This window comes from Capra hircus, chromosome 17, assembly GCF_001704415.2.
Source record: "Capra hircus breed San Clemente chromosome 17, ASM170441v1, whole genome shotgun sequence".
Lineage (NCBI taxonomy): Eukaryota > Metazoa > Chordata > Mammalia > Artiodactyla > Bovidae > Capra > Capra hircus.
Window position 1 is genome coordinate 59,096,515 of NC_030824.1, and position 25,485 is coordinate 59,121,999.

Here is a 25,485-nt window from a genome sequence, read left to right on the forward strand (position 1 = left end):
CCATGCTACTATCCATAATCTTAAATTTTAAGGATAGATGGATGGTTTTCATATGTAAGAAAATATTCTAAAAACCACTCTAACAAATACCACCCTTTAGGAGTAACAAAATAAAACATGAAGGTTATAGTTTGAAATTTTCTGCCTCTGAAATAAGTCCTTTTCCCAAGCCCAACTCAAGCTCCAACTTCTCCCTGAAGCCATCCCATATTATTCAACGGAGCATAATCTCTTAATTGAAACACTTGACAATTGTGTACACTGCTCTTTTGCAGAAAGGACAAGCTGTCTCTTGTACATTCTTTTTTCTTAGTTAAAGAAATCCAATTTATAGCCCTTAGCAAATTGCCACAATGTCCCAGCCTCTCCAGTGGCTAGGTAGGACCATAAGGCTAAGTTCTACAATAAGATATTACTACACGTATGGTGTTGGAATTCTGGGCATGCTGTTTAAAGAAAGCAGACTTAGGTTTCAGGAGAGCTCTTTCGCACTTTCCCAAGGTAAAGCCCTTGCTATTCAGGCTGGAGCTCCAGCAGCTATCTTGGACCATGAGGCTATGGGTCCTGGAGGAGAAAGCTCTTTCTGACCATGAAGCTCCCATACCACACTTGGCCAGCCTCCTTCCAAATTTTACATAATAGAGAAACAAACTTTTATCTTGTCCAAGTCATTATTATCTTTTTTTCAGGTAAATAAGCTGAATCTAACTAACTGATTTAAGTTCTAACTGATTTAGTTCAGACTTGCATACAGTTCATAAGGTTTATTCATAGCTTTAGAGGAGAACAAAAAAGTGAAAATAGAATTATTTCTCTTATAACACTGGAACAAAACATCTCAAACAATCCTAACTTTTATTCTCAACCCTTCCGGTAATTTTCAGCTTTGGGAAAGAAAAAGGAAGGAAAGGAAAAAAATGGAATCAATTCTGCCTCTCTGCCACTGCTCACACCTTTTTCTCTCCTTTCTTCTTTACTAGCTAAGTCTTATCACATTTCAAGGTCCAACAGCAAAATTGTTTCTGTCCAACCTTTCAACTCAGAGTTCATATCTGGCAATCATATATCATCTAGTAATATCTTTTGTTTGGTTTCTTAGCTTTTTATATTTCTTTTTCTGTGTTACCTTCATAGAAGAGTGGGATGATGTCATATGTTTTTGCAACTCTACAGCTTCAGAAAGCTACCTCTGTGTGTAAGAGATCAATAAATACTTCTGATTGACTCATTAGTAAAAAGGTGAAGAGATGAAAAAGAGCAAAAAGGCTAAGGAGTGAGAATGCATGACTTTTTAAAAATGAAAGAGCATAACAGAAATCCAAAAGAATCCCTAGAACAAGTCTGACTTCATCGGAATTTATGAAAGAATTCGGCCTGGTAGAACAAATATCATGATATATTTATTGTTCATCCAGTCAATGCACAGCTCAAATTGTACTCAGTGAGCTTGTCCTCCAACTGAGGGACTGTATTTTGCTTTAGTTACTCAGACAATTGCCTCAAAGTTATTTTCTCACTTACACTAGGCATTTTAAAGAGTAAGGGATCCAGCTTAAGAAACCATGTTTTAATAGTGGATATATATGAACCCAACCATATTAAAAAAAACTGGCTTCCAACAAGGACATATCTTACAGACAGTATGTTATCAACTGTGACAACATTCAGAAAATAATACTTGGATATGTGAAATAATGACCACAAAACATTACTGAGTCTAAAATAAGTGGTTCCAGAGATCATTTTCATTAAGCAGACTCTATTATCTCTCTTCTAAAACCCAATAATAAGAATACACCATGGAGAATAACATTACCACTTCTTTAAAAATAAGGTAGAATCTAAGCATGTATTTCACAGGTCCATCACTAGAAACTCTGTAACACTGGGACATTACAAGTTATACAGCACCATGCAGAATTAACACCATGGAACAACAAGTTTTAAAGCTTCAGCTACATTCAAAAACATAAAATAACAAGTGACATAAAGAACATTTCAAACAGAGGTAATTGATATTTTGCCTAGACTCATGAGCCAGTTTATCGACCTCACTGATTCCATTCTCAATTTTTTGTAAATCACTGCACCACATACCTACTAGTGAGCTATATATCTAAAAATACAACATTCTAATTTGTTTTCATGAATTTTGAGCAAAGTTTTAGGGAGGGTATAAATAAAACCCTCAACTGACAGAAAACTCAGCTTCTTTCTCAGTCTTCCATAACACAAACCAAGTCTTTGTTATATCATCTGTTTCAGAGATAATGATTTAAAAATGCTAAAATAGGACTGTCCTTATAGTTACAATAGTTCTACTTATGAAAAATGAACTATTTTAATCTTTTTATATACAATTTACAGTTCACATGTCAAAAATACCGTATTTTCTTGCAAATTACTCATTAGTTATTTCCTCATTTCAAATTTTCACATAGATTTCTCAGAAGTGTCTAAGACAGTAGCTTCTTTGACAGTGAAATGTACAAAATAAATGACATGTCCACAAGTAAAGTAGCATTCCCTTTCTGACCAGCTGGGTCATGTTTCCTTTTCAAAATCCTCAGTCCCACTGATACAAAATAATAATAATCTAAAAGACCTCATTAAATGATCAATATATTGACATAACCTCTATAAGGAGACACATAGTATTTTAATTGATTCCTTGAATCCATTAAATAGAATATTAAACCCAAGCCTCCGAATTATATTGTCAGAGAACATTTCTTTTATTTATTAACTAATTTTCTTTACAGTGTGGAGAATGATACATGACAGGATTCAATATTTTATATTTAACCAAATTAAAAACAAATAATGTCTGATTTTCACTAAATCTTTCATATAAACATCACAACAAAAGTTATAAAAGACAAATTAAATCATGTTTACTTACCAAAAAACTTCCAAAGGCTGAGTTAAATATTGCAGCTGCCTATAGAGAAAATAAATGGGGGGAAAAAACTCACTGAAAGTAAATAGGAAAAGGAAAAGCAAAAACTATCATTCTCCCATCCCCTCAATATTCAAAACCTTAAAACACCGACTCTGTAAAGCAAAGTTAGTCACTGCTTACAATAATTGCCAATGGCCTGTCGTTTACTAAGATAGATGAACTGCAGCTTAGGAATTCATAAATAATGGGTCTCAAAAGCAAGCAAAAAAGGCTTGCCATGAGATGCTTTGAACCTATATGACAGTACTAAAGAATCATCACCAATAGCAAATCAAAGCCTTGTTGTTATTGATTTTTGCTACTTGAGACTTAAAACAATCATGGGTGGATTTATTCACCCCCCAAAAAAAAGAAAGAATGAAAGAAAAAAGCAAAAGGAAAGAAAGGAAGGAAGAAAGAAAAGAAAGAAAGGAGATTCAAATTATTGGAAAAGGAATACCAGAATTGTACAGCAAACAGACATGAACTACTCTTCATCAGAAAGCGAAAGTCCTATGAGCCACACTCATAAAGTGAGATCTGTAGTTCCCATACAACACACATCAGAAATGTGAACAGTTGTTAAGCTCATGGAAGTTACTGCTACACCATTAATTCTAAAGTAGAAACAGGCAAGAAAAACTTCTATTTGGTGTTCAAAATTTGAAGAAGAAATATTTGACTTGGTGCTTACCTAAATATCCCGGGAATACAAAGCAGATACACTAAAGTTCTTAGCTTTAAATCAATCACTTTATTCCATGAAGCTATACCTGAATTTCTGAGAGCTTCTCATGTGACTCCAAAAAGATAAAAACTCGTATGATATCCAGTATGATGGGGGAGAAAAGGAGAGAAAGAAAAAATAATAAAAGGCAGAAGGAGGGGTAGAGAAAACCCATTGACATTTCCTGTATATCCAGAGCAGAATTAAATTAAATTAATCATCACGGACATTAGCAGCCACATTGTAGTAAGAAGAGGATGTCAGTTTAGCCAAGTTTGAATAAGGTCCAAAGCCAAGCTAAGAGATGTAGCTGAAAATGCCTTCTGCTCCAGAAGAGAATGCAATGAGAGTGCATGGGTAATGAGATCCTTGGCTCCAGAGAGCTTAGCTCTCCTATTCAAGTTCATAATTAATTCAAAGCTTTGATAATTTCATCAGATTTCTCCTTTGCTGGCCTTATCAATAAAAGATGGCACTGGACCACTGCTCCTCTGTGGCACCAACACAGACACAGCTACAGACCAGGGGAACCTCTGCTCCCTGGCAGGGACAATGGCATATGGTCTTCTGTGTTGTACAGGGAGCAGAGGAAAAAAAATAAAGATTTGGCTAAATAAAACATCACAGATGACAAAGGGAAACTATAGTAACATATTTAACGCAGCTTCCTGGAATCCCACTATGGATGATTCAGGAAAAGTTTTATGTGTGGAGAAAAATAAGTAAAAGTGAATAAACAAATGAGTTGTGGGGAGATCAATAGGGAACTCTGCCTTCCTTTCTATAAAAATGCACCTTTCCCACAGTGTTTATTTCTGGACTCTATCTTATGCTTAGAACCAGTTTCTATTTTTAGTAAATGAATGAGGTATTCCCATTTGGATTCCTCTTCTTTCAGTTTTTTTTCTTTTCAGGGCCTTTTGCCAATCTTACGCTAGGATCACTAACGGTTTTTCTCCAGCATTACAAAAAACACGTGGAACATCAGAAGGAAGAAGACTCGGAAGTGAAAGTAAAATAAGTATCAGCTATGACTCATCAGATCAAACTGCCATACTACCACTCCATCCTGTTCTTTTAACCCAAACCTAAGCAATATATTTTCTGTGGATTGACTATACTCCCACATTTTATAAAATGATGGTGATGACAGTGATGAGATATCTTAGGTATCCAAAGATGCTGCAGGCCATCTTCTTAGCTGTTTTTCTGACAGTGATGATGGATTTGAAATCATTCACCATGCAGTGGGCTCCGATAACCATTGGTGATACAGCTGACTACGGTTCCAGGCAAATAGAGAGTTTTTAATTGATATATAAAGACATGCCTATCCCTTGACTTAAAGGGGAATTTCCAGCTCCTCAGCATGAAGTGCAAAGCCCTCCATGAACATGTCTCCGTCCATCTCATTTACGCTTCAAAATTGATCTTCTGACAGCAGCAAATCACTTGTGAATCCCTGCACTCATGCTCTTTCTGACCTCTTTGCTCTTTGGCCTGGAATGCCTTTCTGCCTTCCTCGACCCAGGAACTCCCATTTATTTTAGCGACTCAGCTTAGGCAGTGTCATTCCAAGAAGCTTCCAGTCACCTCCTCCAACACACATACATCCACACTGCTAGGTGGCCTGAGTGTCCCCATGCTTGCTGCCCCAGCATCCTACAATTCAATTCAGTTCTGACACAATCTACCCGGAAATAGCATCAGATTCCCCAGGTTAAGGATTCAGGACCATAAGACGGTCCCCATTTCCGATGTTAATCCAAAGTCAAGGTTGTCGCCTGCGCTTCTGACCAACTGGTTTTAAATCAGAGCTTCCCATGACCAGTCCAATCTAGCTTAATTAATTTGCTAGAACAGCTCACAGAACTCAGGAAACCAACCTACTCACTACAGTATTGCTTTATATTATATTATATTATATAATTATTTTATGTTATAGAAGCCCATAACTCAGGAACCGCCAGAGGGCAAGGTATGGGGAAGGGGAGTGGAGCTGCCATGCCTTCTGACCACACTCCTCTCTCCCATCCAAGTACTAACCAGGCCCGACCCTGCTTAGCTTCCGAGATCAGATGAGATCGGGCATGTTCAGGGTGGTATGGCCGTAGACCACACTCCTCTCTCATCGCATCCAGTGCTCACCAACTCAGGAGCTCTCAGAACTCCTCCTTTAAGTTTTCTATGGCGGCTCCATTACAAAGCATGATTGATTTAAACACTGGCCTTGGTGACTGAACCAAGTAGTTCAATGAACCAATTCATTGGTGACTGAATCGACTGGCGAGTTTAACGACTGAACTCCAGCCCCACTCCCCACCCCAAGAGATCCAACCTTCTAATCTCTGATCCTCTGGCAAGGAGCCCTAGTCTGAGGTTAGCTAGGGCCTTTCCAGAAGTCTCCTGATTAGCATAACAAAAGACACCTTTCCAACTCTCTTCACTTCAGAAATCCAAGCATTTTAGGAGCTCTGTGCCAGGAATATGTATTATGTATTTCTTATTGTAATCATGAGGTAAAGTCGCTCAGTCGTGTCCAGGCTCTTTGCGACCCACCAGGCTCCTCCGTCCATGGAATTTTCTGGGCAAGAATACTGGAGTGGATTGCCATTTCCTTCTCCAGGGAATCTTCCCAACCCGGGGATCAAATTCTGGTCTCCCCCATTGCAGGCAGACTCTTTACCATCTGAGCCACGAGGGACTCCCTGGTTGTAATCATACCACATTCCTACTGTGTAAATGTATAGGTACACACACACACACATATATACACAGATAAGAATGAAAACACTTTTCTAAAGGGATCACAAAAAACCCCCTTCTTAACTATGGTTAAATTGGAGGGGAATTGGGTGGGGGTCATTTCTTTCATTTTGTTCTGTCTCCCTCCCCTTTTTTTTCTTTTTAATATTAAAATTTCTATTTCTGAGCAAGAAGATGCTGAGCCATTTATTGCTTGCATTTTAAATCTCTTTGTGTTAAAAAAATGTGATACATGTTTTATTTTTAAATAAGATTTTGATCTCTAGTTTGCACAGTAGTGATAACTCTGCTGCCTGACAAGCTGGAGGCTGAGAACTCTCTAGAATGCACGTCTGTGCTGGGTGTATGAGAAGCCACAGGATGAACAGAGGGCATCTTCCACGGGTATCTGCAGCATGTAAATACTTGGTTTTGAAAATAAACCAAAAATGCGCTTTTACTTTTTGATTAAAACAAACATGGCTACATATAAATTTCATGTCCTAAGATCAAACATGAACCACCAACGACAATTTGTTCTGAAAGGAGGACCCTCCAGGATATATGACCAGACTCTCTTAGGATATGAGTTTTCTGGAAGCCATACCGGAGAGGGTCCACTTATTTTTAAACAGAGGATTTCATTTATTATCTCATTTGCTAGAATCAACTTAATTACTCATTCCCCCTCTAGAATGTTTCATCACAAGAAGAATCTTGCCTAATATGTACAAGCTTGTCTCATCACTGCCTAGAACAGCATCTGACTTGTAGTAAATCCAATAAATATTACTGAATCAAAGAATGAATAAATAATTCTTATGTCAACTAAATGCCCTGAACAGTAACATTTTTAATATTAACTCAGCAACCCCATGTGCCAAGTATATACCTTAATGTAATCATGTTTGATGGATAATTTGACCAATGCTAAATAAAAAAGCTCGAATTGAGGTGGGGTTTTTTTAGGTGTTTTTCTTTAATACTGAGTAGATTGACTTCCTTTATATCACATATTTTTAGATAATATATTGCTTTTAGTATCATATTTACTTGCTATATGGTATTCTACTAATGTTTAATATATATTACTGCATGTCTTTATTAAATTATTTTGGAAAATTGAGCAAGTTCAATAACAAATTAATTTCTTCATAACGTACTTGGAATTATTTAAAATAAAAAGGTAAATTTAAAAAGGGGGGGAACTTCTCTGGTGGCTCAGTGGATAGGATTGTGCCTGCAGTGCAGGGGGCATGGGTTTGATTCCTGGCCCAGGAAGATTCCACATGCTTTAGCGCAACTAAGCCCATGCTCCACAATTACTGAAGCCCAAGGGCTCTAGGGCCGAGAAGCTGCAACTATCAAAGCCCACACACTCCAGAGCCACACAGAGAAAATGCTACATCTGAGTGCGGCAGCTACTGAAGCCCATGCATCCAGAGCCTGTGCTTTACAACAAGAAAAGCCAAAGCAATGAGAAGGCACACTGCAATGAAGAGTAGCCTCCGCTCGCTGCAGCTGGGAAAGCCTGGGCGCCGAAACTAAGACCCAGTGTAAGCAAAAGTAAATGGAAATTCTTTAAAAGAGAAGGAAATGAGGACTTTCCTAGTGGCCCAGTGGTTAAGACTCTGTGCTTCCAATGCTGGGGGCGCAGGTTCAATCCCTAGTCAGGGCGCTAAGATCCTGCATGTCACACGGCATGGCCAAAAATACAAAAGGAAAGAAAATAGTAGCTTAAAAAAAAAATAACAACAGGAAGAAAAAATGAACAGCATGGGAACAGAGAGTTTTCTAATTCAGGAAAACAAGCACTTCCATTGCTGAATGCCTTTAAATATTATGAAGTCCTACCTGACAGTAAGCCCAAAACTTCACCTTCTGAAACTGCTGTGCACTGACCATGTTCCATGCTCTGGAGTTACATGAGCATGTGGTCCCTTTATAAAATGACTGCATTCCAAATGTATGACACCGCTGAGTCCTACCCAACTGTTCTCCTCATAAAACTGTATCTACAATTTTCATAATTCTGGAACAATACCTCTCTTTTTCTTTCCCTCATCAGTCTACTAAATTAAAAAAAAAAAATAAGATCCAGCATTTACAGTGAGTATGAATGATCTGTTGCAAATTAATTTATGAAACTTCTGGTGTTTGCTGTTGCATAACCTGCTTCCTAGTCAACATACACAGCAATGCTTACTGAAATGCTAAAATGGGACATTTATGATTGTCTCTGAATTTCTAATAATGTTCTAAGTTAAACAGCATGCTGTGGTAAGTACCCACTAGCACCAAGTAATATTCCAGACACACACATGGAGAGCTTATAGAAAGACATGAAAACTAAGTTGGAGTTAGGGACCATTTCATAGGCACGCTACATAAGAAAAGGCTAGAAGTTCTGGAGGAGATAAAAAGAAATTTCTAGAAGTAGCGGGTCTTATAACTTTTTCCTCTTTCTCTAGGGTAGAAAGCTGACACGCCCATCATACCTCCCAGGCTGGAGATGGATATTTCCTGAGGGACAAAGCACTTGTTAGGCTGCCATAGGAGCAGAGCGCACTTTGCGAGCTTGTGGAGTCATCACGGTCTACTCCCTAGAACTGCAGTGGGGCCACAGGGAGGATGTATAACGAACCAGAGACAGGTGCTTGTTTCCTAACCAGAAACAGCAAAGGTGGGGAGGCTGCCAGGGACAGAGCACAAGGGGAGGACAAGGACGAAAGTAGGCAACTGGGCAGAGCACACTTCAACTCAGTGATGTGGCAAGATTCAACTGCAAGGGCCACACAGGTGCCTCAGAGGACTGCCATCAAACTCGATTCATTGTGAGAGACCCTAAAGAGCCGTCTTCCAAGCCAAAGAGACTCCAGCAATGAGAGATGAAGGGCTGTGTGGAGGGATGGGGGCTGAAGGTATGCTCTGAAGAACTCCTTCCCCTAACCTGTCCTGGAAAAAGAAATAGAAGGTGGACGCCTCTACGACACAGGCCCTGAGGGCCAGATTAGAACAGCGCCAATACCATCAGATTCTGATCTCCCTTTAATGAAAAAGTCCTACTCTTACCCTGGACTCTGAAGAGTAAGGAGGGTGAGAAAGTAAAAAAAGAGTGAAACAGAACACACCCTCCTCCCCATCTGTTTATTAGCAGAAAAAAATTATATTTGTATCATATATGGAAGCATTAAGAAACAAGTACAATTTTCTGTACTTTGAAAACACAGATTAGGGCCTCTCGCCTTCTGAGATGGCCCACAGCCTGCGGACTTTGTTTGTCCCAGCGCTGCTCTTGCCTTCTGCCATGGACTGCATTCTGTGTGTGGTATCTGTTGGCGGTGCTGTTGCTTAGTACCTAAGCCGTGTCCGACTCTGAGACCCCATGGACTGTAGCCCACCAGGCTCCACTGTCCGTGGGATTTTCCAGGCAAGGGTACTGGAGTGGGTTGGAAGATCCAAGGGATCTTCCCGACCCAGATATCGAACCCGCGTCTCCTGCATCTCCTGCACTGGCCGGCAAACTCTACCAATGAGCCGCCAGGGAAGCTCACGGTATATGTCTCTCTCTACATAAATCTACTTCTTTCCTACCACTTTGTCTCTTCCCGAATTCCTTCTGCAGTGAGACATTAAGAACCTAAGCTTGAGTAAAGCCCTATCACTAGGAACAAAGACCCCCATCCAGGTGGAAGGTGGAGGCTTCCCAGGTGGCTCAAATGGTAAAGAATCTGCCTGCAATGCTGGAGACCTGATTTGATCCCTGGATCAGGGAAATCCCCTGGAGAAGGAAATAGCAACCGACTTTCAGTATTCTTGCCTGGAAAATCCCATGGACAGAAGAGCCTGGTGGGCTACATTCCATTTGGTCAGAGTCAGACACAACTGAGAGACACACATACACACACACACACACACCAGGTGGAAGATGGAATGATGATGTTGATCCTTCTGACTTCAATCAACAAAAACTCGAATTCTGTCGACCCCGGTTTTCTGCTGAATTCTCTTCTGCTCAAGCCTTTTCGTGAGCATGCATGTACCCCTAGCATAAAATTTCCCAATTTTGCAATTCGGGGAGACACCGCTTTGGGAAAAGGTCTCTGATGTTCTCCTTACTTGCTGCAAGTAATAAATCCTTCTTTCTCCCCAACACCCCCAGAAAAACAAAGAGACATAACCAAAGATTAGGCCTAGGGTGGCAACAAAGGGAACTTGGTTAAGCTAGACTGCCTTGAATCATTTAATACTAGAAAGTTGAACTTAACTACTAAATACATGATTGCTTTTGTAACAAAAAGTGATGGAAGAAACCTTGAAATCTGCCAGAGATGTTGTCAAGGGAGAGAGTAGGGGTGGGGGAAAAGTGTATGTGAGAAAGCACTTCATGTATGTAATCTTCGGACTCACACCACTCACTAGATGATAATAACAACACCACATTTTAAATGCGCAGTTGCGCCAAAACAAAACAAGAAGTTAGCCAAGGCCAGAGGGGTCAAGCACAGGCTTTGAGGCTGAGCTCACGCGGGTGATACTGATGTACACGCGTGAAGCACTGGGATGCGCTGGCTTTGGTTGCCAACGGTGAGGAGCAGAAAGCTGAGGCACCTGTGGCCCGCAGAACAGGAGGCTGGAGGGGCCGCCACCAGGCTGGAGCAAGTACGAAGCTCTTCTCCGACAGTCAAGAAGATAACATAGAGCCTGCATGGGGGGCAGGGGGGCGGGGAGGGCACGGCACAGGGTGAAATTTACTTGATTTACCATTGACTCAAGCATCACAAAGAAATGAAGCATCTTCATTCAAAGAAAAGGCGGATCAAAGACCAGTGGAACTCTTGAGGCCCAGAAGTAAGCAGATGCAAAACTTTTCTCTGGAGTTATTTCCACAATCCAGAACAAAGTAGATTCCAATTAAACAGCCCCCACAGAACAGGAGTTTACAGGAAAAAAATACAGACAATGTGAGAAAACCACGCGTGACAGCAGCTCCATCCTAACACACTTAGGAAAAGGAGGGGAATTGAGTTTTTCACGATATACTAAAGAAAGAAAATATTACATAAATTAGACCTGGAACTGGAAGGCACAACAAAACAGAAGAAAATATGAGACTAACTCTACATCTTCAGAACAGGAAGCAATTTTTAAAAATAAGACACAAAAAGTACACACGAAAAAGGAAAAGCTAAGGGTTGCCATGCAACAAAGTTCTGGCCAATGAGATAAAAACTGGTTTCTGCTTGATGGTGAGGGGTTAGGGAGGACAGTTTCTGGCACTGCCCTTCTTCCGTTCTTCCTGCCTAGAGCGGTGAAAGCTGCCTCGCATCCAGAAGAGAAAGGGAAGAGCAATGCAGAGATAACCACTCTCATGTCACTGAGCCACAGAACAATGCCAGCCACTCCCACCGCAAGGCATCTTGGGATATGAGAAAAATAACTCCCTGCTTGTTCAAGCTACTTTGAGCCAGCTTTTCCATTACTTGAAGCCTCACTGATAGCAACCGCGTTCATAAACAAAGGAGTAACTAATAAAGGGCTAATCAGGCAGATTAGATAAATCAAGACATAAACTTGAGGAGACTATTAAGTTTTATTTAGCATAATTTCTTGTTACTATTGCGTATGTCATACCACATCATGAAAAGCCAAGAGGAAAAAAAAATTGAATACTGGTGACCGTTGTTGGAGATCAAAATTGTATTATCCTACACTGGAAAAGTTTCTCAACTATGTGAATTTGTATCACTCCTGCCTCTGGCTCACTAGAAAGAGAACCAGCCTTAGGATTTCTTTCCTTTCTAAGCATAGGTTCAGTTGGAAAAAGTACAAAGACATGAAAGACTGAATTCCTTCTCCTTGCTCTCCATTTAAACAAGGAAATACAAAATATTTTCTTTTTATTTGAAAGGTATTTTGCAAAATGCTATAGAAAGGCCAAAAAAAAATAAGCTTATAGTGTCTGTTTTAAAATTTATAATTGGCTAATAAGCATGTTAATTGGACATTTTAGAACTGACTACTTTGTTACCACTATTTTCCCTGTATAAATTTTGTAACAAGTAAAATTTGAGTTATACATTTCCACCTTTAGAGTTAAGTATTATTGAACCATACCACACAAACGTAAATATACAGCACAGCAATTAAAATGCAAGTTGATATACCATGTTCAACATGAAAGAGGCATTCTTCATTTGATTCCATTATTTACATTGGATTTTTTAAACAGCAATGTCTAAAAAGTAGAATATTGCTTTAAAATCATTGCTGAGTATTTCTTCCCAACAAATATACCTAAATAAAGACTAGAGAATTGCTACAAGGCATTTGCCAATTAAACAAAAGATTATTTAATATACCATTAAAATTCACTAGCTTAAGGACCACTTTCATTCTATGTTTTAAAAACATTACAGGAGTGAAGAGAAGTCCATCTATATGCAAGTTTCGAAAAAATGCCATCTAACTGCTATTCTGAGACTAAACAACATTTCTTGCCTATTTCTATGGGTCAATTTCTTGGTATCTGGAAACAAATTATTTAGCATCCTTAATCTTGAGGTGAATGGGGGGAGTTGCTATTCTTATTTGTAACTATTCATCTCAATTCAAGCAAGGAAAAAATATATTCAAGTTACTGTTTCTGGGTGCTAAATTGAATCAGGTGTCCTCTCCTCTTAAGAAAATTAAGTTGCTTTTGTGCAAGAGTGTTTTAATGAGAACCGAGCCCGCCGACAATGATAAATGGCAATGACACCAGAGAGAGCATGTAAGCAGGACAATATGAGCACGTTACAGTCTTACAGCCTATTTTTCACTGACTATTCTGAATGACTTCACTGTTTCTTAAGGGGCCTATTAATCTCAAATTTAGTTATTACACAACGTTTATTTGAACATATATTCTGCAGATGATGACAGTTAATAAAGGAAATCTTTCATGAGCTGTATTTTTACATATTGTTCCAACTCCAGCTCCCAGTCATTTGATGGTATTGATAGAATAACCAGCATTGTGCCGAGGCTTTAAAGAGAGAAAAAGGCACATATATTCAGATTCCTTGCTAAGCATATGGGGACTGTTAAATAACTGTTAAAATGCATACCGAACTAAGGAATGGTAAAAGTAAGGACATCTTAACTGTTCCACAGAAATTGTTCAATGTGAAACCGCATCCGTCTAAGATAAACCAGACACACCTTTGAACACTTTTAGAGCTTTGGTGCATCATACAAAATAGTTCTTGCACAAACAGTATGCATGGAAGAGAGGGAGAGAAGACAAAACCAGTTTTCTGGAGGTGCAAAAAGAATCAAGTAAAATAGCTGCTTTGATATTTTGCCTTGGTAGGCTGTTTTGATAAAATACCGTGTACCTAAAATAGTGGCAGTACCGTGTTTATTTCTGATCACCTAAAGGCTCATGGATGTGAATTTGAGCAAACTCCAGGAGATGGTGCAGGACAGAGGAGCCTGGTGTGCTACAGTCCATGGGGTCACAAAGAGTTGGACATGCCTTACAGACTGAACAAAAACAACAAAAGCTTATGGGAATTGTTATATAACATTTTCCTAAAAACGTATCTGTCAGCTCAAATGCCTTCATCTGGAATCCAGACTATGGTTCCTGTTTCAAGAGAAATTTGCTACTTTAAGTATAACTGCTTCATAATAATAGAACCTAATGACATTAGCAAAAAATATTTATACCAGTTCAAGATTTTAAAATCTGCCATATAATTAAGATGAACAGACTTACACATTTTCAGTTTCATTCTTCTGAAATCTCAGTCTTCAAAGGTGTTCAATTTCAATGAAATCAGAAGTGAGAAAAGGCCCTTAGATACTATGACAATCCCTTTATAAATGAAGGAACAGAACTCCAGAGAGATAAAAGATCTTTCCCAAGGTCATACTGGCTAATGGCAAAGCCAGAAGAGAACTCATCGCCAGCTGTTCACTGTACCCCTTCTACAACACCCACACTGCCCCTCTTACCTATTATTTTAAACAGCTATTTGTAGCTTTATAGTATAAAAAGGGCACACACCAAAATACTCATAGTGGTTATGCTGGGGTAATAGGATTATGGATATTTTTTCATTTGCGCTTTTCCCAGATTTTCAAGGTTTTTGTCCTGATTATGTATTTATTAGAAGAAAAGCACACAATAAATGTTATATGTTGGGTACATTACATTTTAGAGGTTTTCCTTTAATCTTGAGGCAAACCTTGAAAAGTGCTGTGCTGGGGACTAAACATTGAATGTCTGACCAAAAATTGAATGAAATTGAGGATAATGTTGAGAAGAAACTACCTACATAGTCTTACTTGTTATATTAATGCTGAATACACAGAGGAACAATGCATGATTGTAATTCAGAATATCAAGTATTAAATTGAAAATATGCATCACTTATTTATTCATAGCTTATTAAACACTTGTAAATATCTAAGGAGAAGCTGAAAAAAACATACTTGAAATGTAACACACAATTTGACATTACATCTTTTTTAAGTGTGAATTTTCTCAGTATTCCTGAAGTTTAATTGAGCTTAATCTTTTGGGTTCCCTATGTCCTGCCAAAAAGGAATAAAGGTTCCTTTAATTATTCATTCATTCAACACAAATTTATTAAGCAGTGTATCACGCTAAGCCCTGAGAATACGAAAATAAATACCACAGAGTATCTGCTCAGAGTTTCAGGCCAGAAGACAGACATCATAATGGCTATGAGAAGATCAATGGGATCAAAGTTATGGCAGCAGAGAAATTAACTACTAAAATTTCCTTTAAAGTGGGCTTTTTCAATACTTCCTAGTGATATACAGGCACTTTTCTGATCAATTAATGGAAGCTCTATTTAATGCCAAACACATGAACTAAGCTCTCAGCACACCAACAGAGAAATTGGCCAAGAATTCCCCTAACGCTTTGCTTAGAAGGGCATCCACAAAACATAAGTGACAACCTATGTCAAGCCATCGAATGTTCCTTTCAAATTTTAAACTCTAGCTACCTAACTGTTATTTCTGCTCTTTTCCATCCATTAGGTCTGAGAATCTCAGAGCTTCTGAAAAGGGCAATGGATCAATCCTGCAGTAATAACTCTCTCATCAGCTTTTCATTAGCAATAAAATAGCTTTCCTATCACCTTCAGGGAAATAACTTACCTTAGATTTTACAGAACTGAAATGGACTTCTTCAGATCATCTAATCACAGCACTTTTTCTCAAAAAGGGCTACACTGACATCACTAACAGACAGAACCTACTATCCTATTCTTCATGATTTCAGGATCAGACTTCATAACCTCGCTTAGAATTTTAGCTTTAAAATCTGTATTTTAAACCACATTTTTTTCACTAACAAGTTTTTTCCTCTTCTGAATTAACTTCTGAGATCATCTTTCTATGTTAGGTCCCCTGAGAGGACTGAAAAACTGCTGTGTTGATGGTAAACAGACACATGAAATGATGCTCAGCATCACTAATTATTAGAGAAATGTGGCTTTGCTGGTGGCTCAGACAGTCAAGAATCCACCTGCAATGAAGGAGACCCAGGTTCAATCCCTGGGTTGGGAAGATCCCCTGGAGAAGGGAATGGCAACCCACTCCAGTATTCTTGCCTGGAGAATTTCATGAACTGAGGAGCCTGGTGGACTACAGCTCAGGGTGTCTCAAAGAGTCAGACACAACTGAATGACTAACACTTTCATTTTTACTTGGAGAAATGCAAATCACAGCTACAATGAGATGTCACCTCACACCAGTCAGAATGGACATCATCAAAAAGTCTACAAATAAGAAATGCTGGCGATGGAGGGGAGAAAGAGCAACGCCCCTACACTGTTGGTGGGAATGTAAATTGGTGCAGCCACTATGAAGAAGAGTATGGAGGTTTCTTAAAAAACTAAAAATAGATCTGCCCTATGATCCTGCAATCCCACTCCTGGGCATATATCCAGAGTAAACCATAATTCAAAAAGATGCATGCACACTTATGTTCACTGCAGCACTACTGACGACAGCCAAGACCTGAAGCAACCTAAGTGTCCATCCTCAAATGAGCAGATAAAGAAGATGTGATCAGTTCAATTCAGTTCAATTGCTCAGTCGTGTCCGACTCTTTGTGACCCCATGGACTGCAGCAGGCCAGCCCTTCCTGTCCACCAACGCCCAGAGTTTACTCAAACTCATGTCCATTGAGTCAGTGGTGCCATCCAACCTTCTTATTCTCTGTCATCCCCTTCTCCTCCCACCTTCAATCTTTCCCAGCATCAGGGTCTTTCCAAATGAGTCAGCTCTTCCCATCACTCCAAAGTATTGGAGTTTTAGCTTCACATCACTCCTTCCAATGAAGATGTGATACACACACACACACACACACACACACACACACACACACAATGAATAGATAAAGAAGATGTATTAGTGTTAGTTGTTCAGTTGTGCCTGACTCTTTGTAATCCCTATGGACTGTAGCCTGCAAGGTTCCTCTGACAATGGGATTCTCGAGGCAAGAATACTTGAGTGGGTTGCCATTTCCTTCTCCAGGGGATCTTCCTGACCCAAGGACTGAACCTGGGTCTCCCGCACTGTAGGCAGATTCTTTACTGACTGAGCTGATATAGATATATAGATATATATATATACACACACACACACATACACACACAATGGAGTATATTATTTACTCAGCCATAAAAAAGAATGAAATAATGCCATTTGGAGCAACATGGATAGACTTAGAGATTATCATACTAAGTGAAGTAAGTCAGAGAAAGACAAACATAACAAGACATTACTTACATGTGGAATCTAAGAAAATGATACAAAGGAACTTATTTACAAAACAGAAATAGACTCACAGACAGAAAATAAATTTCTGGTTACCAGAGATGAAAGGGGGAAAGGGATAAATTGGAAGTTTGAAATTAACAGATACACACTACTATATACAAAATAGAAAAACAACAAGGACCACTAAATTCAATATCTTGTACTAACCTATAATGGAAAAGAATCATATATATATATATATATATATATGGCTGAATCTTTGCTGTACAAACTCAGCATAGGAAGAAAATTATATAGAGATGTGAATAGAAACGAATGAAATCACAACCCTAAAGACTACAGAAATCAATGAAATCAAAAGCTGGTTTTCTGGAGGGGGTGGGGGCGGGGAACCAAGAAAAACTTTAGAACATGGAAAGATTGCCATACTTTTTCTGTAAAGAGTCACTCTTCTAATTCGTCCCAACTGGTCTAACACAGCTGAATATACGGCAATACAGTTCTGACATAACCACGTCAAGTTGCTGCAGACCCCACAAGCTTAAGGCTCAGTCTTCCACAAGACTGCCCTCACTTAAGGTGGCAGCTGAACTTTCATAGTCCCCAAGCCAGGGGTTCCCCTGGCCCCCTCTGGTTCAATAATTCAACAGAATAACTCATGGATCTCAACGAAGGTACTATATGTATGAATATAGTTTTATATTAAGGATACATATGGAATGAGGTCTGGGAGCTTCCAGTCTGGGCCCCCATGGAGTCAGAGCACATCACTCTCTCAATACATCAATGTTTCACTAACCAGGAAGCATCACTAAGCTTCAGTGTCCAGAGTTTTTAATTTGGGTTTCATTGTGCAGGCATTATGTAGACTTCCCTGGTGGCTCAGATGCTAAAGCGTCTGCCTACAATGCGGGAGACCTGGGTTCGATCCCTGGGTTGGGAAGATCCTCTGGAGAAGGACATGGCAACCCACTCCAGTATTCTTGCCTGGAAAATCCCATGGACAGAGGAGCCTGGTGGGCTGCAGTCCATATGGTTGCAAAGAGTTAGGCACGACTGAGTGACCTTCACTTATGTAGGCATACATGATTAAATCACAGATCATTCGATTGAACTCAATCTCCAGCCCCCTCTCCTCCTTTCCAGGAAGTCAAGTGGCTAAAAGTTCAACACTCTAATCATGTATTTGATCTTTCTCCTCACCAGCCTCCATCCTGAATTTATCTAGAGGCCCATCAGAATGACCGAACTAGCATAACAAAGACACTCTAATCACTCAATAAATTCCAAGTGTTTTTGAAGCTCTGTACCAATTACCTGGGACAGAAATTAGCTAAGATATTTATTGTGTTGCTGTGGTATAATAAAAAATATATCTAATCTCTGTCCCAGGTAATTGGTATATGTGCCTGAAGAGTCAGACACAACTGAATCAACTTAGCACACATGCACACTGATTACCTGGGACAGAGATTAGACATGTTTTTTATTATACCACAGCAACACAATAAGTATTTTAGGCTTTGTAGCTGATATGGTCACAAATTTTCTTTTCTCTTTTAACTTTTTATTTTGGAAGCCTGACATGTTTCAGTCCATGGGGTTGCAGAGTTTGACAAGACTTAATGACTAAACAATAGTCAATTAACAAACAATGTCCTGATAGTTTCAGTTGAACAGCAAAGGGACTCATCCATGTATGTATGTATCCATTCTTCCCAGGTGGTGCTACTGGTAAAGAACCTGCCTGCCAATGCAGGAGACATGAGAGATGTGGGTTCAATCCCTGGATCAGGAAGATCTCCTGGAGAAGGGCAAGGTAACCCACCTCAGTATTCTTTCCTGGAGAATCCCATGGACAGAGGAGCCTGGCTGACAACAGTCCATAGGGTCATACAGAATAGGACACGACTGAAGCAACTTAGCACACAAGCACATCCTTCCCCATACTTCCCTCCCATCCAGCCTGCCACATAACACTGAGCAGAGTTCCACGTGCTATACAGTAGGTCGCTACTGGCCATCCATTCGAAATGGTCACAAATTCTTAACCCTGTTATCACAGCACAAAAGCAGCCATAGATAGCGTAGAGGATAATGAGTGTGGCTGCGTTCAAATAAAACTTCATCTATGCATAGTAAAACTGATGCTCATTTAATTTCATGTGTCATGAAATTTTATTTTATTTTTTTCTAACCATTGAAAAATGTACAAACCATTATTAACTCATTTACTATACAAAACATGCTGCAAGCCTGATTTAGCCTGCAAGTCATAATTGCCCATTTTTGCTCCAGGAGAAAAAGAGAAGATAGAAATGATCAATAACAGGGATGAAAGAAGTGACATCTTGAAATCCTTCAGATATTTAAAGAATAAGAATACTGTGAACAACATTATGCCCCCAAATTTGAAAACTAGATGAAATGGATAAGTTCCTTAAAAGACACGAATTACCAAAGCTCTCTAAAGAAGAAATACATAACCTAAATAACCCATCATATATTAAAAACATTGACTCTTGGTTTAAAATTTTCCTACAAAGAAATCTCCAAGACCAACTGGCTTCACAGGTGAATTATACCAAACACTTAAAGAAGAAATAATATTAATTCTGTAAAAACTCACTCGGAAGATACAAGAGGAGGGAAAATGATTTTACAAAATGAACATTAGCCTGATAATGAAACCAAATCAAAACATCATAAAAGTAAAAGTGTTAGTTGCTCAGACTTTGTGACCCCATAGACTATAAAGCCCATCAGGCTGATTATCCTTCAGTTAAAAATAAATAAATTTACTTTTAAAAAATCATAAAAGAACTGCAGAACAATATTTTCATGCACATAGACACAAACTTACAAAATTTTAGCTAATTGATCCAATAATATACGAAAAGGACAATACATCACAGCAAGTGGAAATATTCCAAGAATGCAAAGTCAGCTTAAGATCTGAAATCAGTCATGGCAATTCACTTCATCACCAAACTTTTAAAAAAATTATCAAATCAACAGATGGGGAAAAGTACATAACGAAAGTCCATATACATTCATGATAAAAACTGAGAAAATTAGAATTGATAAGCATTTTCTCCAACTGATAAAGGGCATCTTTATGAAAAACCAAACAGACAACATCATACTTAATGAGAGAAGACTGAAAGCTTTCCCCATAAAATCAGGAACACAGCAAGGATGTCTGCTCTTTACCACCACCTCTATCCAACACAGGTCCAAAAAATCCTCACCATGCAATAATGCCAGAAAAAGATATAAAAGCTGAAGAGGTTGGAAAGGAAGAAATAAACCTATTTATTCACAGATTATATGATCCTAGAAAATCTCAATCAAAAATCCACCAAAACTCTAAGAAATAATAAGTGAATTTAGCAATGTTGAAGAACACAAGGTATAAAAATCAATGAATTTCTATATACTGGCAAGGACTAACTTAAAAATGAAATTCATAAAAAGTACCATTTACTGTTAACAGCACATCAAAAACATGAAATATCTGAGAAATATTTAAAATCCTAAATAGAGAGGTATGTGTTAAACCCTCAGTTATTAAGATGTCAATTTTCCTCAGATTGATCTATAGATTTGATGTAATTCCAAGCAAAACCCTTGCAGGATTTTTAGAAGAAAATGACAAGATGATTAAAATTTATTCGGAAATCTTCTTGAAAAAAAAAAGTTGGAAAACTCACACTAGTTGGTTTCGACACAATATAAAGTGGTAGTAATTAAGATAGTGTGGTACTGGCTTAACGACAAGGATGTAGATCAATGGAACGAAATAGAAATTCCAGAAATAGATCGATATTGATATGGTAAATTATTTTTTGACAAAGGTGCTACAGTAATTCAGTGGGGAAAGAATTTTTAGTAACTGGTAACTGACATCTCTATGCAAAAAAACTTCTAGAAGGTAACAGAAAAAAATCTCTGTGACTTTGGGGGAGGACAACACTTCTCTGATATGACACAAGACTCAACTTTAAAATTAAAAAATGATAACTTAGACTTCATCACAGTTAAAATAATTTTTCCTTCAAAGACACTATTAATAAAAATGCAAAAGCAAGCTACATATTGAAGAATGTATTTACAAAACACATATCTGATAATGGACTTGTAGGGAGAATATATTTTTAAAATTCTTACAAATAATCAGATGACAATCCAACAAAAGTAAGCTAATGATTTGAACAGAAACCTCACTAAAGAAGAGATATGGATGACAAATGAGCACGTGAAAAGATGCTCAACATCATTAGTCACTGGAGGTATGTAAAGTAAAATCATGAGATTTCACTACACACCTACCAAAAAGGCTAGAGCTTAAAAACTGATAGCTCAAGGCTGGTCACGATGTGGACCAAGTAGAACTCTTATATATCACTGGAATCCAAAATGATAGAGCTAATATAGATAAGTTTAGCAGTTTCTTTTAAAGTTACACATATACTAACTACATGGCCCAGCCACCCTACCACTGGGTATTTATTTATCAAAGAGACAGATATTAATATATTAAGTATAAAAACTTGTACTTAAATGTTCAGAGCACTTGACTATGAAAACTACCTCAGTTTCTTCACTTTATTGAGTGGAAATAATTCATAAAATTTTTGTGAGGATTAAATGAGATGAAAAATATAAACTCCCTTATCAAGTCTCATATATAGTAAGACCCAGGAAGCCTTCATCATACAAGTGTTCATGCTCCAGGTTCCCGAAGAATTAAGGTTTATGTCTGTACACGGAAAGACATCATAGCAAGGGAAGGTTCACCAATGAAACGACCATTTCTAAAATGATTCTCAAGAAAATATTTCCGTCTCCCACACCAACACTCAACTACTTCACAGTAATATCCATCTATGTACTCCAATTTGATTCATTTATTCTCATCAATTGTACAGTACTTTAAACACCTGACAATATAACATAAATAAAACAGAAATAGGTTGCCAAATATAACTGCAATTTTTATAGAAGATGCAAGATTTCACTAGTCAGTATAGTCAAAAGAAAGTCAGTGACAAGTAAGACAAAAGTAAATGACAAAATAGGTATTGAAAAAGAGAGTAATCAAAAATTTTTTAGTGAGATCAACTGTGAAAGTTAATGAGGCTTCAGTTTCTCTTTGCAAATTTGTATCTTTATGATTGTGTTGAAAAATAAACACGAGGAAAAGATGTGACATCATGTCATCATACAATTTCCCTGGGAAAATTACACAGGTCCCTGGCCTCCAAAACATCCTTGACTCTTAAGAATTAGCAGGCAGTTATAACCTGAACTCTGTTCAATAAATTTTAAAACATAAGCTTATTTCCATTACTGCTTCATTTTTTTCAAAATAAAAACTAAATATATTTTTCAGTAATTATTACTAAATGCTAATTTCTTTTTAAAGTTAGTTGACTTTAAGTGAGCTTTCTTCTGTATCATTTACCATTGAATACTGTGGATCTTTTTTTAATTTTAATTATTCAAATTTTATGGGGGGTTGAATAGACCAATTTCTTTTTATTTCCTATAAAAGTATTACTAAGTTGAAAAAGGTTTCCATGTGCTACATTCAGCAGAATGTAATTTAATTTTCTACAAATAATAAAATACTACAGGAAGAAATATCAGCCGATATCTTCCCAGTTTCCCTAAATTTTACATATAATGTTTGGACAAAAGCACAATGTGGGAAGTGACTTGTTCAAGATCACACAGTTTCTGGCAGTGGCCGAGTCAGGATTAAAAGAGCTGTCGAATGCTCTTCCTTATTTAGGCCATTAATCTTTATTAGACTGTAATATATTATGTAGATAAGATATATGTGAATATCAAAAGTACACAGAATGGAAATTAAGTAGACACACTAAAACATAAAACACTAGTCAGCAAGCAGTGAAGCATTAAACAACTTCAAATTTTTATTAAGGTTATCCTTCTGGTAGTGATTGAAGGGATATTAGCTTAGTGGGCCATGCAATAGCTGTAACACCACAACTAATGGACTGCCAAGAGATGATTTAATAAAGACGCCCAGCTGAACAATGGTGTATAAGTAACTCTGACAACCTGAGGCTTTCTTCTGGTCAAACGTTTTATATCTGTAAGTGACTGTCTCTAAAAAAATTACCTGAGAAGATACTCTCAGAAGGATTCCCTGCAATAACAGCAGCCCAGACATTCTTATATAAGTTCAGATTTTCCAAGATCTAAAGATGTGATTAAAAAAAAAAAAAACACCTTAAAGGTCTTGTCCCCGGATCCTTCTACAGACACCATTCATAACATGTTTAGAGACCTAGTTAAACAACACATTCCACAACTACACTGCGTCTTTCTTTTGGTTGAAATAAAAGAAACAGGGCAACTTTTCAAATGTTGCCCTCGAGATTTTACTCTAAAATATGAGCAGTAGAAATTAGGAGGGGTCTAGGGAGGATGAAATAAAAATATTAAATACACAGTTCTATAAAATGTTACATGGACTCCTCATCTTTACAACATGGACCAACTTGCACTGAGAAGAGTAAACAAAAGTTGGGTGGGGAGAAAATATCAAGTGAGCCATGAATCAAAAAAACTAATAATGCTGAAGACCGATCACAGGTCAGGGAAAAGATGCCTTTGCATCCTGAATAACCTTGCTGGAAATGCTGTAATAAGTAGCAAAATTTTAAAAAACATCCATACATACCCCTTAATCAGAGAATTCCACTTTTAAAGATGGATCTAAGAAAATACTACAGATCCAAGAAAAAATTACTAAAAGGATCTTCATTTTAACCTGTTTTTTAATAGCAAAAGTTACCTAGGGCTGAAATAAATCACTCAACATCCACACATTAGAGTGGTCAGCTGTCTTTACAAAGACTGTGGTAGAACCCTATGGAGACACGTTCACAATGTATTGTTAAGTGGACCAATCAGGATTACAAAGCAGTGTACATTATATGACCTTATTTTATTAAACCTTGTTGTTTTCAGTCGTGAATTCGTGTTCAACTCTTTTGCAGTCCCATGGACTGTAGCCTGCCAGGCTCCTCTGTCCACGGGATTTCCCAGGCAAAAATACTGGGGTGGGTGCCATTTTCTTCTCCAAGGGATCTTCCTGGCCCGGAGGTTGAACCTGCATCTCCGATTGCAGGCAGATTCTTTACCACTGAGCCACAGGGGAAGTTCTTATTAAACATGTATACAGATAAAAAGGCCTGAAGATATACATAAAATTTCCCTATGATTATCAAACCAGTGGGATTATGATATTTCCTTGTTTTGTTTACCTATATTTTCTAGATTATCCACTAGGAATACAGGTTGCTTTTGTGATAAGAAAAAAGGAAGTTACTTAAAAATTTTTAAAACAGAATAAGAATATAAAATTTTATACATTCAGTCATTTTGGAATATTGTATGTGACTTCAAGACGACACAATACAGTGTTCAATAAGACAGCGAATGAATGGTATAAGACTTTCCTTTGAAATGTCATTGGTCAAAAATTATGTTTATGTGATGATGAGACCTCTGTCGATGGAATTCTCCAAGCAAGCACGTTGGAGTTGTAGCCATTCCTTTCTCCAGGGGATCTTCCCGACCCAGGGATAAACCCGGGTCTCCTGTATTGCTGGCAGATTCTTTACCATCTGAGCCACCAGGGAAGCCCCAATAATGAGAATCTAACCCAAAAGACAAAAGTCATTTCATTGAGAATAACAGTATTTCATGTTATTAGAAAAAGAACTCATGACAGTCATTATCAAAGTAGCCATTCTGGAGAAATTAAATTGCAAATAAACAAAGACATTTATCTGGAATAGTTTTAGGTTGCAAGCAAAATGGGTAAGAGTCTAAGTCACAAATAGTACCTCAGGTAAAACAGAGTTTTTATTTACTTTAAGAGAGGGCGTATTATATACTCATTTTGAAAAGTTTATTCTCTTAAACATGCCTTTGCATTAGCACAGATAAAGTCAAAGAATTCTGTTTAAAGTCAAAGATATAAAGTCAGATTCACAGTTCTTTTTCAGTGATAGAGTCCACCTGACAATGCAGCAGATGCCAGAGAGGAGGGTTTGATCCTGGGTGGGGAAGACTCCCTGGAGTAGGAAATGGCAACCTGCTCCAATATTCTTGCCTGGAAAATTCCATGGACTGAGGAACCGTTTGGCAGGCTGCAGTCCGTGGGGTTGCAAACAGTCAGACACAGCAAAGCGACTGATTACACACACACACACACACACACATA

The 25,485-nt window shown here is 38.1% G+C and overlaps 1 protein-coding gene across 5 annotated transcripts in view; it reads right to left on the bottom strand.

The window, feature by feature from the left end:
- SLC10A7 (solute carrier family 10 member 7) overlaps positions 1-25,485 on the bottom strand; it is a 302,825-nt gene that overhangs the window by 203,599 nt on the left and 73,741 nt on the right. For all 5 annotated transcript variants that reach the window (XR_001919409.1, XM_005691203.3, XM_013970505.2 and 2 more), the window contains one exon: positions 2,903-2,941. Coding sequence is in view for 4 of the 5 variants with exons in the window: in XM_005691203.3 (XP_005691260.1) it covers positions 2,903-2,941 (39 nt within the window). In the remaining variant the exon portion in view is untranslated. The remainder of the gene's footprint in view (positions 1-2,902; positions 2,942-25,485) is intronic.